General features: G+C 47.7%; 1 protein-coding gene across 4 annotated transcripts in view; it reads left to right on the top strand.

Annotated features, from left to right (window-relative positions):
• Window positions 1-34: 34 nt before the first annotated feature.
• ppfia4 (PTPRF interacting protein alpha 4) overlaps window positions 35-17,548 on the top strand; it is a 63,792-nt gene continuing 46,278 nt past the window's right edge. For 3 of the 4 annotated variants that reach the window (XM_028997747.1, XM_028997749.1, XM_028997746.1), the window contains exon 1: window positions 36-767. In XM_028997747.1, the coding sequence (XP_028853580.1) occupies window positions 519-767 (249 nt within the window). In that variant the 5' untranslated portion in view covers window positions 36-518. Of the gene's footprint in view, window positions 768-17,548 lie in introns of all 4 variants that reach the window. The other variant, XM_028997748.1, reaches the window with a different exon arrangement.

Here is a 17,548-nt window from a genome sequence, read left to right as displayed (position 1 = left end):
CCACGGTGAACAAATTGTCCGTGAAACCAGAATTGAAAACGTCGCGCGTTCTGCGCCTATTATGTGTTAAAACAGTTCAAGTTTTAAGACATAAAAGAGACTTAAAATAACAAAGTACTGACGTCGTCTGCGCTCGGCACGTCGGGCGCCAGGGGGCGCTGTCCGCGCCTCGGACGCGTGTGGTGCTGATGAGAGCAGCCAGTCGGAGCTCGGGGTCGGCGGCACCGGAGGCTCCGCTCTTCGGAAAGCCGCGACACGGCCGGCGCGCAGCGGTGATGCGAGCGGCGACTTCCCGAGCGATGCTGCGCAGCGACCGGGCCCGGCGGCGGCTAGCGGCGGGCGGGATCGGCGGCCGTGCGGCGCGGAGGATGCGGCTCTCCCCCTGACCGCTACACGGCAACTGGTGGACGCGGGACGCCGGGCGGGACGTCTCCACATGCCTTCTGCCGACAACTAACGCGAAAAGCGACACGGCCGTCAGACATACGCGTTGACGTCCCACACAAACACGGAGCAAGATGATGTGCGAGGTGATGCCGACGATCAGCGAGGGCGACTCGGTCGGCGCCCAGCGCGGCTCGCAGAACGGCTCGGAGCCCGACGCCAATTTCGAGCAGCTGATGGTCAACATGCTGGACGAGCGGGACAAGCTGCTGGAGTCCCTGCGGGAGACCCAGGAGACGCTGGTCCAGGCGCAGGGCAGGCTGCAGGACGCGCTGCATGAGAGGGACGCCCTCCAGAGGCAGCTGAACTCCGCCCTGCCGCAGGTGAGGCAGCCAGGTGGCCATGGCGCCCGCATGCTCCGCCCCGAGCCGGCTCCGGGTGACCCCAGGGGTCACCGCTCGGCTCCAGCCCGGCAGCACGGCTTGGCCATGGGGGGTTTCGCTCTAGATTTGGAAGTCCGTTTAGGACGTAGCGTAGGAAGCAAATTCTTAGGACATTAGGTGGTGAAGGCAGCTCCATGCATGGAAGCAGCAAAACAGGCCGTGCACCCGAAATCACTACATACTCAACAAAAGCAGTTTTATTCCGTAGTGAAACAGTAATTGTCCCTTCCTGGACATGTATAAGTGGAAACCACGACAATACTAATGATTAAAAAGCAGATGCTGATGTGTAGAGATGGTATTTCTCCACGCACAGTGGCTCATGGAAATGAAGAAATTCTGCAATGAACGCTTCATGGGGAAATGAATGTTTGATCAGTGTTTGAAATACATAATGATATAATGTGGCTTAGATCTTGTTTTCCCGGCGTGTTTCAAATCTACACTGTGATGTAGTACACTGTTTCGGACGCTCTGATCAGGATGATATTACGATGAGACTTGGGTGAGCATATAAATTGTTTATCGGGTCGATAAACAATCCATCTACTACTATCATCACTGCAACCGATAAGGTTTCGTCACCCTCCCATAAACTCTTCTGTCAAGGATATATGGAGGACATCCTTGACCCCATCTTCAACCAGCCCCCTCGTTCGTTTGAAATATGGTTTCGCTTTTTAATCGGAGATTCTTGCGTCCGTCCTGATTGCTTTCGTCAGCCTGGAAACTGGACCTCAGATCTCGGGAAAAGCAACTTCCTTCGTGAGAACACAATTCCTGGAACATGCCCAGTTCTCCGTTTAGACTCTAAAAGATTTGGGCAGGTCTTTCTGGTAATAGACTAAACTGATTTAGAAAGCATTTAGCTGATTTTTGTAAGCTAAGACAATAATGCAACAGGGAACTATTAAGGACAAGGAGTGGCACAGCGATCGATATTGGGTCCTTTTTGCCCCCTTCCCCAACATTGTTATATATCATAATGTTTGTGATCACATCTACTAATCCTTGAGCCACGTGTCCCACGTTTGACTTCAGTTAGCGAGATGAAAACCTTGCATTCCAAGATCTGCAGACTGCTGATGATAGAAGCGGTTTACTGCTCGTGTCGGGTCCCTCGGACTCTGGGATTTTAAAGCGTGTTTCTGCTGCCGGTGTCCCTGACCCAGAACTGTCAGCTCGCGTGAACGTGAACGTCTTCGGCAGGAAAGCAGCCGACCTCTCGGCTCCCGCGAGAGACGCGGTAATGGAGGCTTACGCGGGAGCCGTAATTGGAAGATTATGAATCAGCATATTGCCTCCATGTTCTTCAACGTTTTGCAGCATGCAAGTCTGTTTCCCTTCATGACTTTTATGCTAATGTAAAAAAAAAAAAAAAAAAAAAAAAAGCTGGCAGGGGAACTGGCTGTTGCATTAAACATCAGACCAGTCTGCCCACCAGAGCCGAGGTGCAGCCATTCAGACGCTTGAGAAGTCATCGCTTGTAAAAATCAGATCAGACCTCCACCTCTGTCTCCAGGTGGACCGACTGTGGAATGTAGGTCTGCTCTAACTCTGTTTCTGGAATATTGTCCTCTGGAGCTTCCTCCTACAGACAGGCAATGTCACAGTCATGATATTCATCTCTCAAACTGAAAAACATTTCAGAATATTGATGTAATACTTGGGCTATTAGAAAATATACCGCGATATATATTTTTACGTGGTGATATTGTATCGATGCAGACACATTAAATATCAATATTTTTGTATAGAAATGTAGTCCACCGGGTGGTGCTGTGGAGCGTTTTTTTTAAGTGAGGTCAGCAGAGACCAGAGACCTCCACTCCTGTAGATGGCGCTGTACTTCTGGCTGGTATTTCGGGGGAGTGAAATCGCAAAACATGACAGGCCGATCACAGCATCTTGTAATTCGGCCCTGTTTTTACATGTTAATGATATATCGTGATATAATCGTATCGTGACCATATCGTATTCGGAGGTAGAACAAAAACGAGATAATTTTGTGAACGTTCTTTTAGTGATACGCTACGTGCAGTTTCCACACTTCAAAAGAAAAGCAACTATGTGTTTTGTGACGGCACACTCTCCTGCAATATATCGATTTATTTCTGAATTGTTGGGTGCATATTGCATGAAAATCTGTAACATATTGATTTCATCTGACAGACTGTGTTGGCCACCTTCTAAGGTCAGAACCAGTGGCTCCATGTCCCTCCCTCCTCGCTTCCCCGTGTATGAGCCGAGGGAGAAGGGGAGGCTGCTGCGGCGGGAGAAGACCCGTTGGGTCTTTTCAGCCCCGCCCATCGCACGCTGCCTCTCGCTGCGGCCTGTCAGGGCAGGGGCCGTCAGCGGCGGCGCCCGAGGGCGTGGCTCCGCACCCGGGAGCGACGACAAGACCCGTCTTTTCCGAGAGGGGAGAGATCGGCGCGTCTTATCTGTCTGGCTTCAGCCCCGCTCTTTATTATGCAGCATTTTAATGGAAATGCAACGTTTAGGAGCAAAAGGAGGGAAAAGGGGTTTCATGCAAATAAGTGGTGGGTTCTGAAGATATTGAACGGACGCCATCACCGTGACGATGCTTCTCTGATCAATCGCATCCTGGTCAGGGTCTCGTTGTCATTGCGTTCCTGTGGTTTGTTTGTAGACGGCTGTTCAGAATTTCTGCTCAGAACTGTGATGCCGATTGTCGAACACCGACAACGCTGGCGACGGGGCGGTACGAAAACCCGTCAGGAAATATTATGACACGGAGATCCTAATTACTGCCTGCTCACCAGAAACGGCACTTACAGGCGACCCACAAACCCACAGAGTGTCAGGGGAAAATGGCCGCCCAGAAAAGGGCTGTGTGTGTGTGTGTGTTGTGCACATTTCCAACATTGACCATGTCTCTGTAGTTGTTCGGTTCTGTGTATGTGAAGCCTGCCCCGCCCTCTCCACGACTTTAACTGTGTGTTTGTGTGTGTGTGTGTGTGTGTGTTGTGCACATTTCCAACATTGACCATGTCTCTGTAGTTGTTCGGTTCTGTGTATGTGAAGCCTGCCCCGCCCTCTCCACGACTTTAACTGTGTGTTTGTGTGTGTGTGTGTGTGTGTGTGTTGTGCACATTTCCAACATTGACCATGTCTCTGTAGTTGTTCGGTTCTGTGTATGTGAAGCCTGCCCCGCCCTCTCCACGACTTTAACTGTGTGTTTGTGTGTGTGTGTGTGTGTGTTGTGCACATTTCCAACATTGACCATGTCTCTGTAGTTGTTCGGTTCTGTGTATGTGAAGCCTGCCCCGCCCTCTCCACGACTTTAACTGTGTGTTTGTGTGTGTGTGTGTGTGTGTGTGTGTGTGTGTGTTGTGCACATTTCCAACATTGACCATGTCTCTGTAGTTGTTCGGTTCTGTGTATGTGAAGCCTGCCCCGCCCTCTCCACGACTTTAACGGTGTGTGTGTGTGTGTGTGTGTTGTGCACATTTCCAACATTGACCATGTCTCTGTAGTTGTTCGGTTCTGTGTATGTGAAGCCTGCCCCACCCTCTCCACGACTTTAACGGTGTGTGTGTGTATGTGTGTGTGTGTGTGTGTGTGAAGGCTGCGAACCTGTGAGGCCCCTCAGATATTAAAATCTGCGTTTGACTGTTTACCCGTCGCTGTGGTGCGATTTTTCCAGGAGAAACTCCACGACGGTGGAGCTCCTGCTCATTAGCAAGTGAAATGGCCTCCGGTGAAAAGTGTCGAGTCGCTCGTCCTTCTGCCTGCGACTCAGCACTCGTCTATCAGCAGGGTGATAGATGAGACCGATCAATAGCAGCTATTTATTCACCGTGGAAGTGCAGAGCATAAATGGCCATTTTAAAGTGTGCGTGTGTGTGTGTGTGTGTGTCTGAAGACATTTATTCTATAATAAAATATAATATATACTTCACTATCACCAAATAACAGTTCCTGCAAACGTTTGGTTCCAGAATCCCCAAACTAATCTGGGTGCCTGTATCATTGTGAAAATCGATCAATAAATCCGATCTCGCTCACCTACACCTAGACGGACAATCAAAGCAGAGCAGAGGTCAGCTGAACTCCAAACATGGATTTTTGCGGGCTTGATGTGTGCTTCAAGAATCTCCAGAATGGCGGAACGGCGCCGGTTCTGTTGAGTTCTTGTACGTCCTTTATGTGCATGAAAGTTGAAATATTGACCGAAAAAACAGCAGAACATCATATTCATGTCTCGCAGGAAGCTATTTATAGGACTGGGGGTGTTCCACAAAACAGGATTTCTCAGTTAGCTGGATTAAGTGAAGCCAGAAGTCATCATGGACCAATCGGAAAGCTTCTTATCTAAATTCTGATTGGACAGCCAAGCGCTATGGCTTAAGAGAACCCAGCTAATGGGGAAATCTTGTTTTGTGGAACACCTCCCCAGTTCTGCTGGACCTTGTATGTTGTCCATTGGTTCTTAAAAGGTCAAGAGGTCTTCCTGCACTCTGATTGGTCCATGCCACTGGTATGCGAGTCCAACAGGAAACAGAAGTAGAAGACGAAATGCAGTCTTGTGTCATAAAAATTGGTAACACACACCACCTCACACTTATCCTTGATGCTTGAAAGGACACCGGGACTCCGTGTCCCGGTGGAGCCACGTTCGACGTCACTTTCCGATTTCGAAATAATCTGCGGGTGGCATAGAGTGACGGCGCGTGACACCATCCTCCTCCAACGAATGAAGCGTTCCGATGCAGCTGCCTGGCCTGGCCTAACCTCCCAGACCTCATTGTTGGAGTGTTTGATGTCGTGTGTGTGTGTGTGTGTGTGTAATTAAATTAAAGCAGCAGCGAGGCCCGGAGCTGCCCTTCGCCGTCTGACTGAACGCGTTTGTGCTGAAACGGTGGAGCTGCGCGCTGCTGCGATGAACAAATAAAGCCGGGAATCTCTACAGACGTTCCTTCCACGCCCCCGCCCGCCGACCCCACGCACTTATCAGATTCCCTGTTGGCCTCTTATCAGATTTTAACCACACTTCGTACGCTCCCCAGCGCGGAGCCTCATCAATAAATGAAATGTCCATTAGGCGCTACATTAAGGGAGGTCGTTCACGGCCACTTTTCATCTCAGACACCTCCACTCAGCCGTCACTCCATGCTGGAGTGCAACTCCATGAGCTGTGATGATCTTTTCCACGGGAAACTGGTATGTAATCTCCCCCCGGGTTCCCTGCGTTGCATTGAACCATAGCTCAGAGGTAGCAGTAGAGGAGTTGGAGGTCCTAAGGGTCTAAGCCGACCATACTTTACAGGATCTTTCACAGAGGGTGCTGATGTTGGTCAAATGACATTTTTCCAAATCAAGACATCCATGGATCAATGGAGAAAGGTGTCCTTTTCATGGGAACGAGGTGGCAGTAGGATGCATAGTGGGAAGAAAACCAAAAAGTGGAAGCTGCTGTGGACAGTGTTCTTCTGGCAAACATTGGTTCCTGAATGAATGCGGAAGTTACATTGCTCAACCTCCCAAAAGATGGTTATAGACTACACCTCTCATGTTCCCTGATGGTGGTGGCCTCTTTCGGAATGGCTGACGTTCAAAAAACTGACTTCTCCAGATCTCAATGACAAGTCCAATCTACGGAGGCACCACCTCACAACTACACTACAGTGCGCTATGCTACTGTACTGCACTGCACTACACTGTGAAACCACATTACTACACTACGCGACTACACTACTACAGTACACTATTGTACTATACCACACTACATTACTGCACTACGTGACTGCTATACTACACTATACGAGCACAATACTACTACTACACTAAACTACTACACTCCACTCCATTACATGACTACACTATGCAACTACAGTACAATATTCTAATATAGCACACTACTACACTAAATTATTCTACTATACCACATTACTACACTACACTATTCTACTATACCACACTACACTACTACACTATGTGATTACACTACTATACTACACTACGGAAGTACACTACTACTACTACATTATACTACAGTACTACACCTAAACTACTACACTCCACTCCATTACATGACTACACTATGCAACTACACTACAATATTCTAATATAGCACACTACTACACTAAATTATTCTACTATACCACACTACTACACTACACTATTCTACTATACCACACTACACTACTACACTATGTGATTACACTACTATACTACACTACGGAAGTACACTACTACTACTACATTATACTACAGTACTACACCTAAGCTACTACACTCCACTCCATTACATGACTACACTATGCAACTACAGTACATTATTCTAATATAGCACACTACTACACTAAATTATTCTACTATACCACATTACTACACTACACTATTCTACTATACCACACTACACTACTACACTATGTGATTACACTACTATACTACACTACGGAAGTACACTACTACTACTACATTATACTACAGTACTACACCTAAACTACTACACTCCACTCCATTACATGACTACACTATGCAACTACACTACAATATTCTAATATAGCACACTACTACACTAAATTATTCTACTATACCACATTACTACACTACACTATTCTACTATACCACACTACACTACTACACTATGTGATTACACTACTATACTACACTACGGAAGTACACTACTACTACTACATTATACTACAGTACTACACCTAAACTACTACACTCCACTCCATTACATGACTACACTATGCAACTACACTACAATATTCTAATATAGCACACTACTACACTAAATTATTCTACTATACCACACTACTACACTACACTATTCTACTATACCACACTACACTACTACACTATGTGATTACACTACTATACTACACTACGGAAGTACACTACTACTACTACATTATACTACAGTACTACACCTAAGCTACTACAGTCCACTCCATTACATGACTACACTATGCAAGTTCACTACAATATTCTACCGTGGCATACTACTACACTACATTATTCTACTATACCACACTACTAGACTACGCGACTGCACTACACTATTCTACACTACACTAAACAGGACACCTTCAGAGCAATCCTAACCATTTGATACACCTAGTGAGGTGTGGCTGAAGTGTGTACAGTGCCTCTAAAAAATATGTTAATACTAATGTTTGTCAAACATTTATGCTACATTCACATAAATCACCACATACTGGAAATGCCACCTTCTGACAGCGTTGCAGTGATAAAATCTTTCATGCATATTTAATAGGTGCAAGAGATTAATATGCACAGCTTCCGCAACAGACAACTCTTTATTTCATGTCTAGGCAGAAATAAATTGGTGCTTGAAGGTCGTTTCTCCATCTTTTCTTAAAAAAAGGACTCAAGCAGACCCCTGAGTGCAGAAAGAGAAGAGCACCCAGTGTTTTCTCGTGGAGGAAAGTTCCTCGGTGGCGACGACGTCAGGCCCATTTCATTAAAGCCCGGTTGAGCTGTTAAATCTGTCAGGCCTTATTTAATCAATAAGCACAGACCTTGAAAGATGACTCTGGGGATGAATGTTGCGGGATCCGCGCCAATTCATTTTCGCCTGGAAGCCGGCCTTGCACTATTGTGCACATTGCGAAATTGAAAGCAAAAACAAAGTGAATGCAAAGACCCCCCCCCGCCCTGCTTTCTGCCCAGTGGCTGCTGCGGAATTAGGGGTCGGCCAAGCCCTTCGACCCTCAGAAAGTGCCACTACCTGCCCGGCTGGGAAAAGCACCGAGTGGCGATTCGAACCGCCATTTACGCCGAGGCCGAGGTTGCACACTGTCGTGCATTACTGTCCCGTCTTGCCAATGAGTCCGCCGGGTCTGGCATGCGAATCGCAGCGGTCGTAATTGGGAGCTTATGACAGCCCATGCTGAGTAATGCCGGGTTCTGGCCGGGCTCCGCTCCTTGTGCATTCACGTTAAAATAAAAGGTCCGGGGGGGGGGGGGGGGGGGGGGGGGGGGTTAGGATGCTAATGAAATATTACTGCTGAGTTCGTTCACCCAGCGTGCCTCGGCGTTGTAGCCTCTGTGGGTTTCCGCCAGGCCATCTGTTATGAGAGGCGCAGGGCGCCCTCACCACACGAAGATGTCCGTCTGTGCCCCTTTTGCCTGGAGACCCACAGAATATGAGGCAAATATGAGGACTGGCAGACAGAATGATGGCAGGACATCTTCCGTGGTGGCATATTTTATTTATTTGTTTTGTTGCGCCCTTTAAATGTTTCATTAGGTGGTTTTGGCGTTGAAGTAGAGATCTTTGAGAGTCTCTGTGTCCTTCTTATGGCCTTCTTATTTCTTTTCCACATCTATGGAATTGCATTCTCTGTGCGATCATTTTGTAGATGCGTCCCAGTTCTGTTTCTTTGGAACTGCCGCTTGTCGTTTTTGGATCAGCTTTGGAGCAAAACTCGACCCAGTAGATCTTCCAGTGCATTTCTTCTGGTGTCTGTGTGATTGTACAAACCCGCCCATATCCTGCAGCCCTCTCTCAGACAAAAGTGACCTTTTTGAGTAACAACTAACGGCTAAAGGGAGCCGAATAACATGACGTTAGCTTTCACAGAGGTCACACCGATATATCCCATTTTTAAGAAATTCAGCAGGTCGCACCAGGGGATGGTGCTGGCCACAGACGAAAGTGGTCAAACCTGACTAGAACGTCTTGGCCTTAGATGAAGAGACAACACCGAAGAGCGGCAAGGGACATTCCATGAGAATGACCCCCCGTCGCAACGTCAAAAGAGGCGCTAACGGGCTTAAGATCTCGACGCAGCGAGATAGTAATCGACATGCACGCTGGCCTCCAGCGCAGTCGCGCAGTCAAGCATCCCTCCAAACGATACTGCCCAAGTGTCAGAGGGAAATTGTCTTTATCTGCTCAGCTTTGTTCATCTGGTTATTTCTGCCAGGCTTCCGGCTTCCCTTTAACGTTGCGGGAACAAGGTGCTTTTGTCTGAAGCTCAAAGGCGTCTGCTGCATAATTCATCCCTCGCACCTCGCCGTCACGTCCAGGAGTCGCCGCGCGGCACAATTTCTAAGGAGAGGAGCTCTCTGGGTGCCCAGGATGGGATGAAGTGTCATTTCTCAGCGGCTCAGCTGCCATCTTCCGCCACATGCCTGCAGCTGTCAGCGCCGTCTTTATCTCCCGAGTCACCGAGTCCGGCGCTCCAGCTGCCGCCGCCAATGATTCTGAATTATTCAGCGGTGTGCAAAGCCGCATTTCACATCACTCTGGTCGCTTCATCTGGCCGTTTTCTATCCCAAGCTCCCCGACCGCGACTTGATCCTTTACAGGTTTGTGCTGGAACGGAGCTACGTTGGTTTTGGGTAACAAACTCTCTAGATTTTGTGGGTTATTGGCTCAGTCTGTAAATGGAGGCGGGTGAGGAATTCTCTCCCACTAGATACCAGAGGTCACTTCCAACCAGGAAACCAGAGCAGGTGGCAGTAACCAGAAGGGCACAAAGTTCCAGGTTCGAACCCCACTTACTACCATTGTGTCCCTGAGAAAGACACGTAACCCTGAGTGTCGCCAGGAGGGACAAATTAAGTGTAAAACATGGTGAGGCGTCAATGGTGCTGCCACTGTGATAAACTGCACCACACTGTGGTATGGCCATTCTAAATTTAGTTTGAATGAATATGTTATAGACCTATGTACATTCTTACATATATTTATACTCAGTAGATATACTTATTTATAAACAGTATAAACTAATTCCACAACTTATAACAATAACACTTACACACGTCCTTGCACATTGTTGTTGTTTTTTTCTACTCTGTACTTGAGAGACACCGTCTACCGGAATTAAATTCCTTGTATGTGCTTCCACAGACATGGCCAACACGATTCTGATTCTGATGTTTAAAGGTTTATCTTATGTTTGCATCAGGGTGGTAGTAGCCTAGTGGGGTAACACACTCGCCTGTGAACCAGGAGACCCAGGTTCAAACCCCACTTACTACCATTGTGTCCCTGAGCAAGACACTTAACCCTGAGTGTCTCCAGGGGGGGGACTGTCCCTGTAACTACTGATTGTAAGTCGCTGTAAATGTAAAGAAAAAAAGTAAAGTTCCTCAGTTCCTGGTCTGGTGTTGGCTTAATTGGTCAATATTTCTGTCACTTGTTTCGTAATAACAATGTTGGAATGTGACATTTTGAATTCATGTGTTTGTATATTTTCCCATCCTTATACACCTCAGACCACTTGAATTATGCATGTGATTAATCAAATTCGCCTTCAGGTCGCCACACAGGATTTAATTTTTACTGTGAGATTTTTTACACCTGTTCTGTGTCAAGGCCAGACCTCCACCACGTAACCACGTTAGCCGGAGGCAGTGAAAGCCCCTCATCGGACCTGTTTTTTGCTTGTGGGTAAGCTGAAGCGTTTGTAGGCTGTGAAATCCGTTTAAAGGGTAGCTTGGTGCTTGAGGGCCTGCTGGACTTTTAGTAGTCCCTCCCAACGTTTTGGTGTCCTCCAGAGCAGGTCTTGCCGGCCTGCTTCATCTGCCTTTGGTCCTACCTCGATTTTGACTTTCAAGATCCAAGATTGCATGAGTGTGAAAAACAATACGGAACAAAAATTTTCCAGCTGTTGCTTTGCATAAGAGAACTGGAGCAAAAGAACCCCATCCACTTCTCCCATTCCAGTTTTAGAATAATATCAAAATTACTATGGCAAAAGTGAATTCCTTCCCATTTATGATGGATGGCATCCATCCACTGGAGTGCCCATGACTTTTGGGGGATCTTCAGTTTGAGCCTTCATTTAGAATCAGTCATTGACACCCTCCGCCACGGCTTTCGCTCTTTATTCCCATATGAATCTTTTCATAAATCCATAACGCAAGCTCCTTTTTCATGCCCAAAACCGGATTCAGTAGCCATTCTATTGAAAGGAGGAGGATGGGATAAAAAAAAAAAAAGTGAAGTGATTGTCATTGTGATACACAGCAGCACGGTGCACACAATGAAATGTGTCCTCTGCATTTAACCCTTCACCCTTAGTGAGCAGTGGGCAGCCATGACAGGTGCCCGGGGAGCAGTGTGTGGGGACGGTGCTTTGCTCAGTGGCACTTTGGCGGATCGGGACTAGAACCGGCAACATTCTGATCACGGGGGCCGCTTCCTTAACCGCTAGGCCACCACCGCCCGGGAAACCATAATTGCAGTGATGGGATATGAACCCACGCCTCCAAAGAGACTCTAGGATGGCCTTCATGAGTCTTGTTTTTTATGTTCTTTGCTCAGGGAAGTTTTCATTGGTTTAATTTATACTGTAGATTGAATCATTGAAAATATGTTGGTGCAGATTTAAGGTGCTCTGGTTGCCTACAACACTTATTTCTCAAAGTTGAGAATTTCTGCAGCTCAGGTTTCTTTCTTTTCATTAGTCCTTCAGGTTTCCCAGTTGCCATGATATAACAGTATATACAGGGTGGGCCATTTATATGGATGCACCTTAATAAAATGGGAATGGTTGGTGACATTGAACACATTTTATAAGTGGTCAGAAACTTGTAAATAACTCATGAAAGAAAAAGTTAAAACCAAGCACACCATTGTTTTTCTTGTAAAATTACCAATAAATTTGATGTGTCACATGACCCTCTTCCTATTGAAAAAACAAAAGTTGGATCCAAGATGACCGACTTCAAAATGGCCACTATGGTCACCACCCATCTTGAAAAGTTTGCCCCCTCGCATATACTAATGTGCCCCAAACAAGACGTTAATATCACCAACCATTCCCATTTTATTAAGGTGTATACATATAAATGGCCCACCCTGTAGTAACCTCATCAGCACGCCTCACGTCAAAGCCAGCAGACCAGAGACGTGATGCATGCTTCATTTTCGCTGCATTACGGTGGGACCACACCTGCCTCGCTGCTCCGCCAAAGTGCTGGAGCTTCGACGTGCAGCAGCAGGATGGATTTAGCTGCGTTGGCTGAGCGGGGCTATTTGTTAGCGTCTCGTCAGATAGCAGTTTGTTTTCCTGCTGTCGGTAATCCTGCTGGGGCCGCGCTGAGAATCCACGTCTGCGCCACAGGAATGAAAGTGTTTCGGTTAACGGCGTGGGGATTTTGTCCAGAATGCACAGCAAAAGCCTGTCCGGCGTATGTCTCGATAAGTCAGAGCAGAAATATAGTGCTGTACGAGATGCACTTGTTGAGGTTTATGGAACGTGTGTGAATGTTCACCTTAAAACAAAGGCATTAAAGTAACAAAAATCACATTACGAGCATGTCACACCAAGTACATCTTCACAATTTGCACAAATCACAAACTGCTATATAAAGAAACGGATTCTTGCCGGTTATTTGTGTGTTGGTGAACTAACTACCCACTCAGCCCTTTTTGTCGGCGCGTAACTCTTTACACGCAGAAAATTAACATAGTTTGAAAAGGGGGCGGGGCCAGTAGGGGAGGAGCCAGCTCACATACACCCTACTTCGTTCTGGAGGATAAACGTCCATCTCCTCCGTTTCCCTCCGTTCTCTAGACTCTGGCATACAGGGGATGTCAGTGGACGCCACAAACGTGACCTCTGCTGTAGACATCTTTACATTTACATTTACAGCATTTATCAGATGTCCTTATCCAGAGCGACTTACAATCAGTAGTTACAGGGACAGTCCCCTTCTGGAGCAACTTAAGGTTAAGTGTCTTGCTCAGGGACACAATGGTAGTAAGTGGGGTTTGAACCTGGGTCTTCTGGTTCATAGGTGAGTGTGTTACCCCACTAGGCTACTACCACCCTATCATCATGGGATCAGCTTCCAGCTTCAAAGGTCAGTGTAGCGTCCAGCAATTTCGGTTGGTCCATCACACTGGATCTGCTCAACCTTGCAGCCCAAGTTGATTCCTGTAGGCTCCTGGTCTTCAGCTGACACTTGAACTTGACTCTTAATGATATGGGCGTGGCGGACGTCGTTTTAAGTGGTCAGGCGATGTCACTCGTCCTGGTCTGGTTCAGGATGATTGTCTCGGCTCCACAGTTGTCACATTTGTGTCTCTGATTATGGTGTGATTCCAACCATAGTTTCTATCATACCAGACACACACACACACACATCCTCACTGACAAAAACACGAGGTGTTGCGCGCACACTTACGACGTTAACAGCAACGTTGTTTTCTTTTTTAGCCCATATTCACATACAGTATGTCTTGCACCGTGACACAAGGAAAAACGCATGGAGAAAAAACCTTATGAAGGAAGTGAGTCAGAGTGGGACATCACCTGCTGTAGGTGTCACATCAGGTTTGGTGTTGATTTGTCCAACCGATGCAACTTCAATTATGAAAATAGTCCAAAATAATCCGGGACAGCTCCCAAATACACACAGCATTATACACACACACACACACACACATGCGTGTACATGCCTACTATACACACACTCATACACACAGCATCGTAAGACAAATAGAACTACACTCACACTGTACAGTAACTCACTCTCAAAGTGCACACAGATTCTACACTGACAGAATGAAATAGAATAGAATTTGGGTGACGTTTTACTCCTCCAGCAGTAACCTGTACGCTCCCCGCTATGTGTGTCATCTCTCTGGTGTGTGTGTGTGTGTGTGTCGGGGTGTAGCGCTCGGGTTGAGGGGTGAGACGTGACAAGCGCTTGCCGCCTGCAGCTCTGTTATGTAAAAGGTCGCTGTGTGAGCTGCGTGCTGACTGGGCATGCTCAGTGTGCAGGAGACGCCATTTGATCCGCCTTGCGTGTGCAGCCTTTTCTGGATCACACACACACACACACACACACACACACACAGCAGTACTGTGCACACTCAGCGCATACAGATATACTCTCAGGCATGCATGCTTACACTGCACGCACACACACACACTCACACTTGGCAGTTCTCTTCCAGATTGGCCGTGGTCAGTGGTGTGTGTGTGTGTGTGTGTGTATGTGTGTGAGAAAAGGCGCAGCGTCAGTTAGAGTCTCAGACCACCAGGAGCATGAAGAATGCACACACTTTCACCTCATTATACATGCACACAGACACACACACACACACACACACAGATGAAATCCTCACATGCACACATTTGGCCTCATTAGCAAACTTACAGTTGGACGTCAAACACACACACACACACACATACACACACACACTTTTTCAGCATGCACTGGAAGCGAGTAGAGGGGTGTAGACAACCGTCGCTCTGTCCGCCGCACCTCGCACAACCGTTAAAAATAGATCAGTATCTGATCCCACAACGCCGAACCGTTTCCATGGCAGCCCGTCCCGATGCCGTTCACGACACTCTGGAAAGATGAGCAGGCTTTTCCGGCCCCGATAAAACAGCGCTACGATGGCGAAATGAAGTCTGCGGCGCTCCAGACCCTGTCATGCAGCGAAGTGTGCAGCCTAAATATCCCCCACCTACCCTGCCGCCGTTACCGCGGTGTTAACATCGGTGTTATCTCTCGCCGCCCAACACCTCCCTTAACCAGCAGCGCCGGACACGTGACTTAACTGGCACCTCGGGGTGTCAGAGTCGAAGTCACCGCCGACCTCCTGCACCGACGGTGACCCTGTCACCTTCCATTTAATCCTGGTCCTTACTGGGGTTTGATCCAAGATACCACGATGGTCTGGAGGGTGTCCATGCGCGTCATTATTTTACCCTCCATTCGATGTAGAACTGCGTTATTGGGCGGAAATGTGAAATTGTGAGGAACACACATTCCAGGTGGGAAACGTTCAGCCCGCGCCCTGCTTTCTGAAGCAGAAGTGTTTGAATAGGCGGTGGAGTGACAGCTAGGGTCGCGGCCTCCCAACTCCAAGGCTGTGAGTTTCAATCTGCCATGAGTCCAGCGGGTCAGGGAACACATCGGGTCAAAGGACACAAGTGCACGGTTTATAAATCAAAAATACCCAGGCGGTGAAAACGGTGACGCAGTGGTGCAACACAGTGCTGACACGTCAATGACCGGTAACGGACATGACACTTCAGGATACATTTATACACATGAGAACGGGTGCACACAATCAGGTAATGGGGCCGGTTTATGACAGTACCCTCCGTCCAAGGCAGGACTCCAAGGTGTGCCTCAAAACATCAGGGCCATCCATCATTGAGGCAACCGCGAGTTCATCACGGGCGTTGGGACCCTGCAGGGAACTGGCCTGGGAAAGGAAGTCCAAAGTGTGGTCTGGTCATTTTGTCAGGAATCCATCAGGACACTGGAAAAATACACAGATGTAAACACAGTAAGGCAATATTGGAACATCAATGACCGGACAAGGACATGAAGACAGATAAACACGATCAGGTAATCAGTGCAACATCAGACAATGGCCAGAATGTGGACCCAGGGCACCCTAGAAAGTCAGGTTTATGACAGAATCTCGGCTCCAACTTTATGCGTTGTTGCGGTTTCGTTCTCCCCATGTCGACGCGGTGTTCCTCTGGGTTCTCCGGTTTAATCCTGCTGTCCAAAGGCATGTACACCAGGTGGATTGGAGACTGTAGAGCGGCTGTAGGTGGAGTGTGTTAGCGAATCCCCGATCTCTGCCCATTGTGTCCCGGATTGGACTCCGGCAGCCATGACCCTGTTTGGAGAGTGAGCGAGTTTCATTACCCCACGGACCTCCATGTCCCTTCCCCCCCCCCCTCAGATCCCTGTGACAAATGTTCTTTACCACGCAACAGTAATCTCCATTGTTGGCATAATGGCTTCTTGTTGTGCATAATTGATAGCGGGCGCACACTCATGTGCCAGGCAGGGCGGGTGGTAATTAAAGCTCAGGGGCTTCGCTAGTGCTGCCCGCTTCTGGAGAACGACTGGCCACATGCCACGCTGGCACCTCCGAGGAAGCCAGGGTTTGCTGAGCCGTAGCTCAGTTTGGACCAGTTTGTCATTGATTTTGCTCTGAGATGAAAGGAGACCGGCGCATTGTGGCATCGGCATCGAGACGGGCGGAGCCCCAGAAAGCGGCGCTCTGGGTTTTTTCCCGCCCTCAAGGGAAGCAGATGAGTGTGATGGTATATTCGTGCGGAAGTTCGTGTTTTCCACGACTCTCATTACAGATGCACCTTTTTACTTTCCACAAAAGGCACCGCCTCATCTGCACCGCCGCCTCCGTCTCCTTGGCAACAGAAGGTTGCTGCGCTGACTCAGGCACCCATGTGACCGGGGCAGGACGGTGGTCAGCAGGGCCATTCTGCGGATCCTGTATTCAGGGTTGTGCATTTGTATTGTGTGCTTGTGTGTGTGTGTGTGTGTGTGTGTGTGTGTATTCATGCATGCAGAATTGTTGTACGTGATTGCAGGATTGTGCCATTAGCAACACCTTTATTCTATGTCTGTGTATTAATGCACATGTGCAGAGTTGTTGTATATGCATGCATGAGTATGTCATTTTCAACACCTTTAATTCTATGTCTGTGTATTCATGCATCTGTGCAGAGTTGTTGTATATGCACGCAGTATTGTGTTATTTTTAATACCTGTTTATTCACTGTGTGTATGTGTGTATGCATGCATTATGTGTATGTATTTTGTATTTCCTGCATGTTTGAATCTTGAATATATATGCATAATTGTGTGTCATTTTTCAGTACAACACACTCTGGCCTGAAATCTCTAATTCACTCGTATTTTATGTCAAATGCTGCGCTTTTAGTCACCTAATGAATACAATACAGTCCCAGTTCATCGTCAAG

This window comes from Denticeps clupeoides, chromosome 12 (assembly GCF_900700375.1).
Source record: "Denticeps clupeoides chromosome 12, fDenClu1.1, whole genome shotgun sequence".
Lineage (NCBI taxonomy): Eukaryota > Metazoa > Chordata > Actinopteri > Clupeiformes > Denticipitidae > Denticeps > Denticeps clupeoides.
Note: the sequence above shows the minus strand (reverse complement) of the source record. Positions and strands in the feature narration are given on the sequence as shown.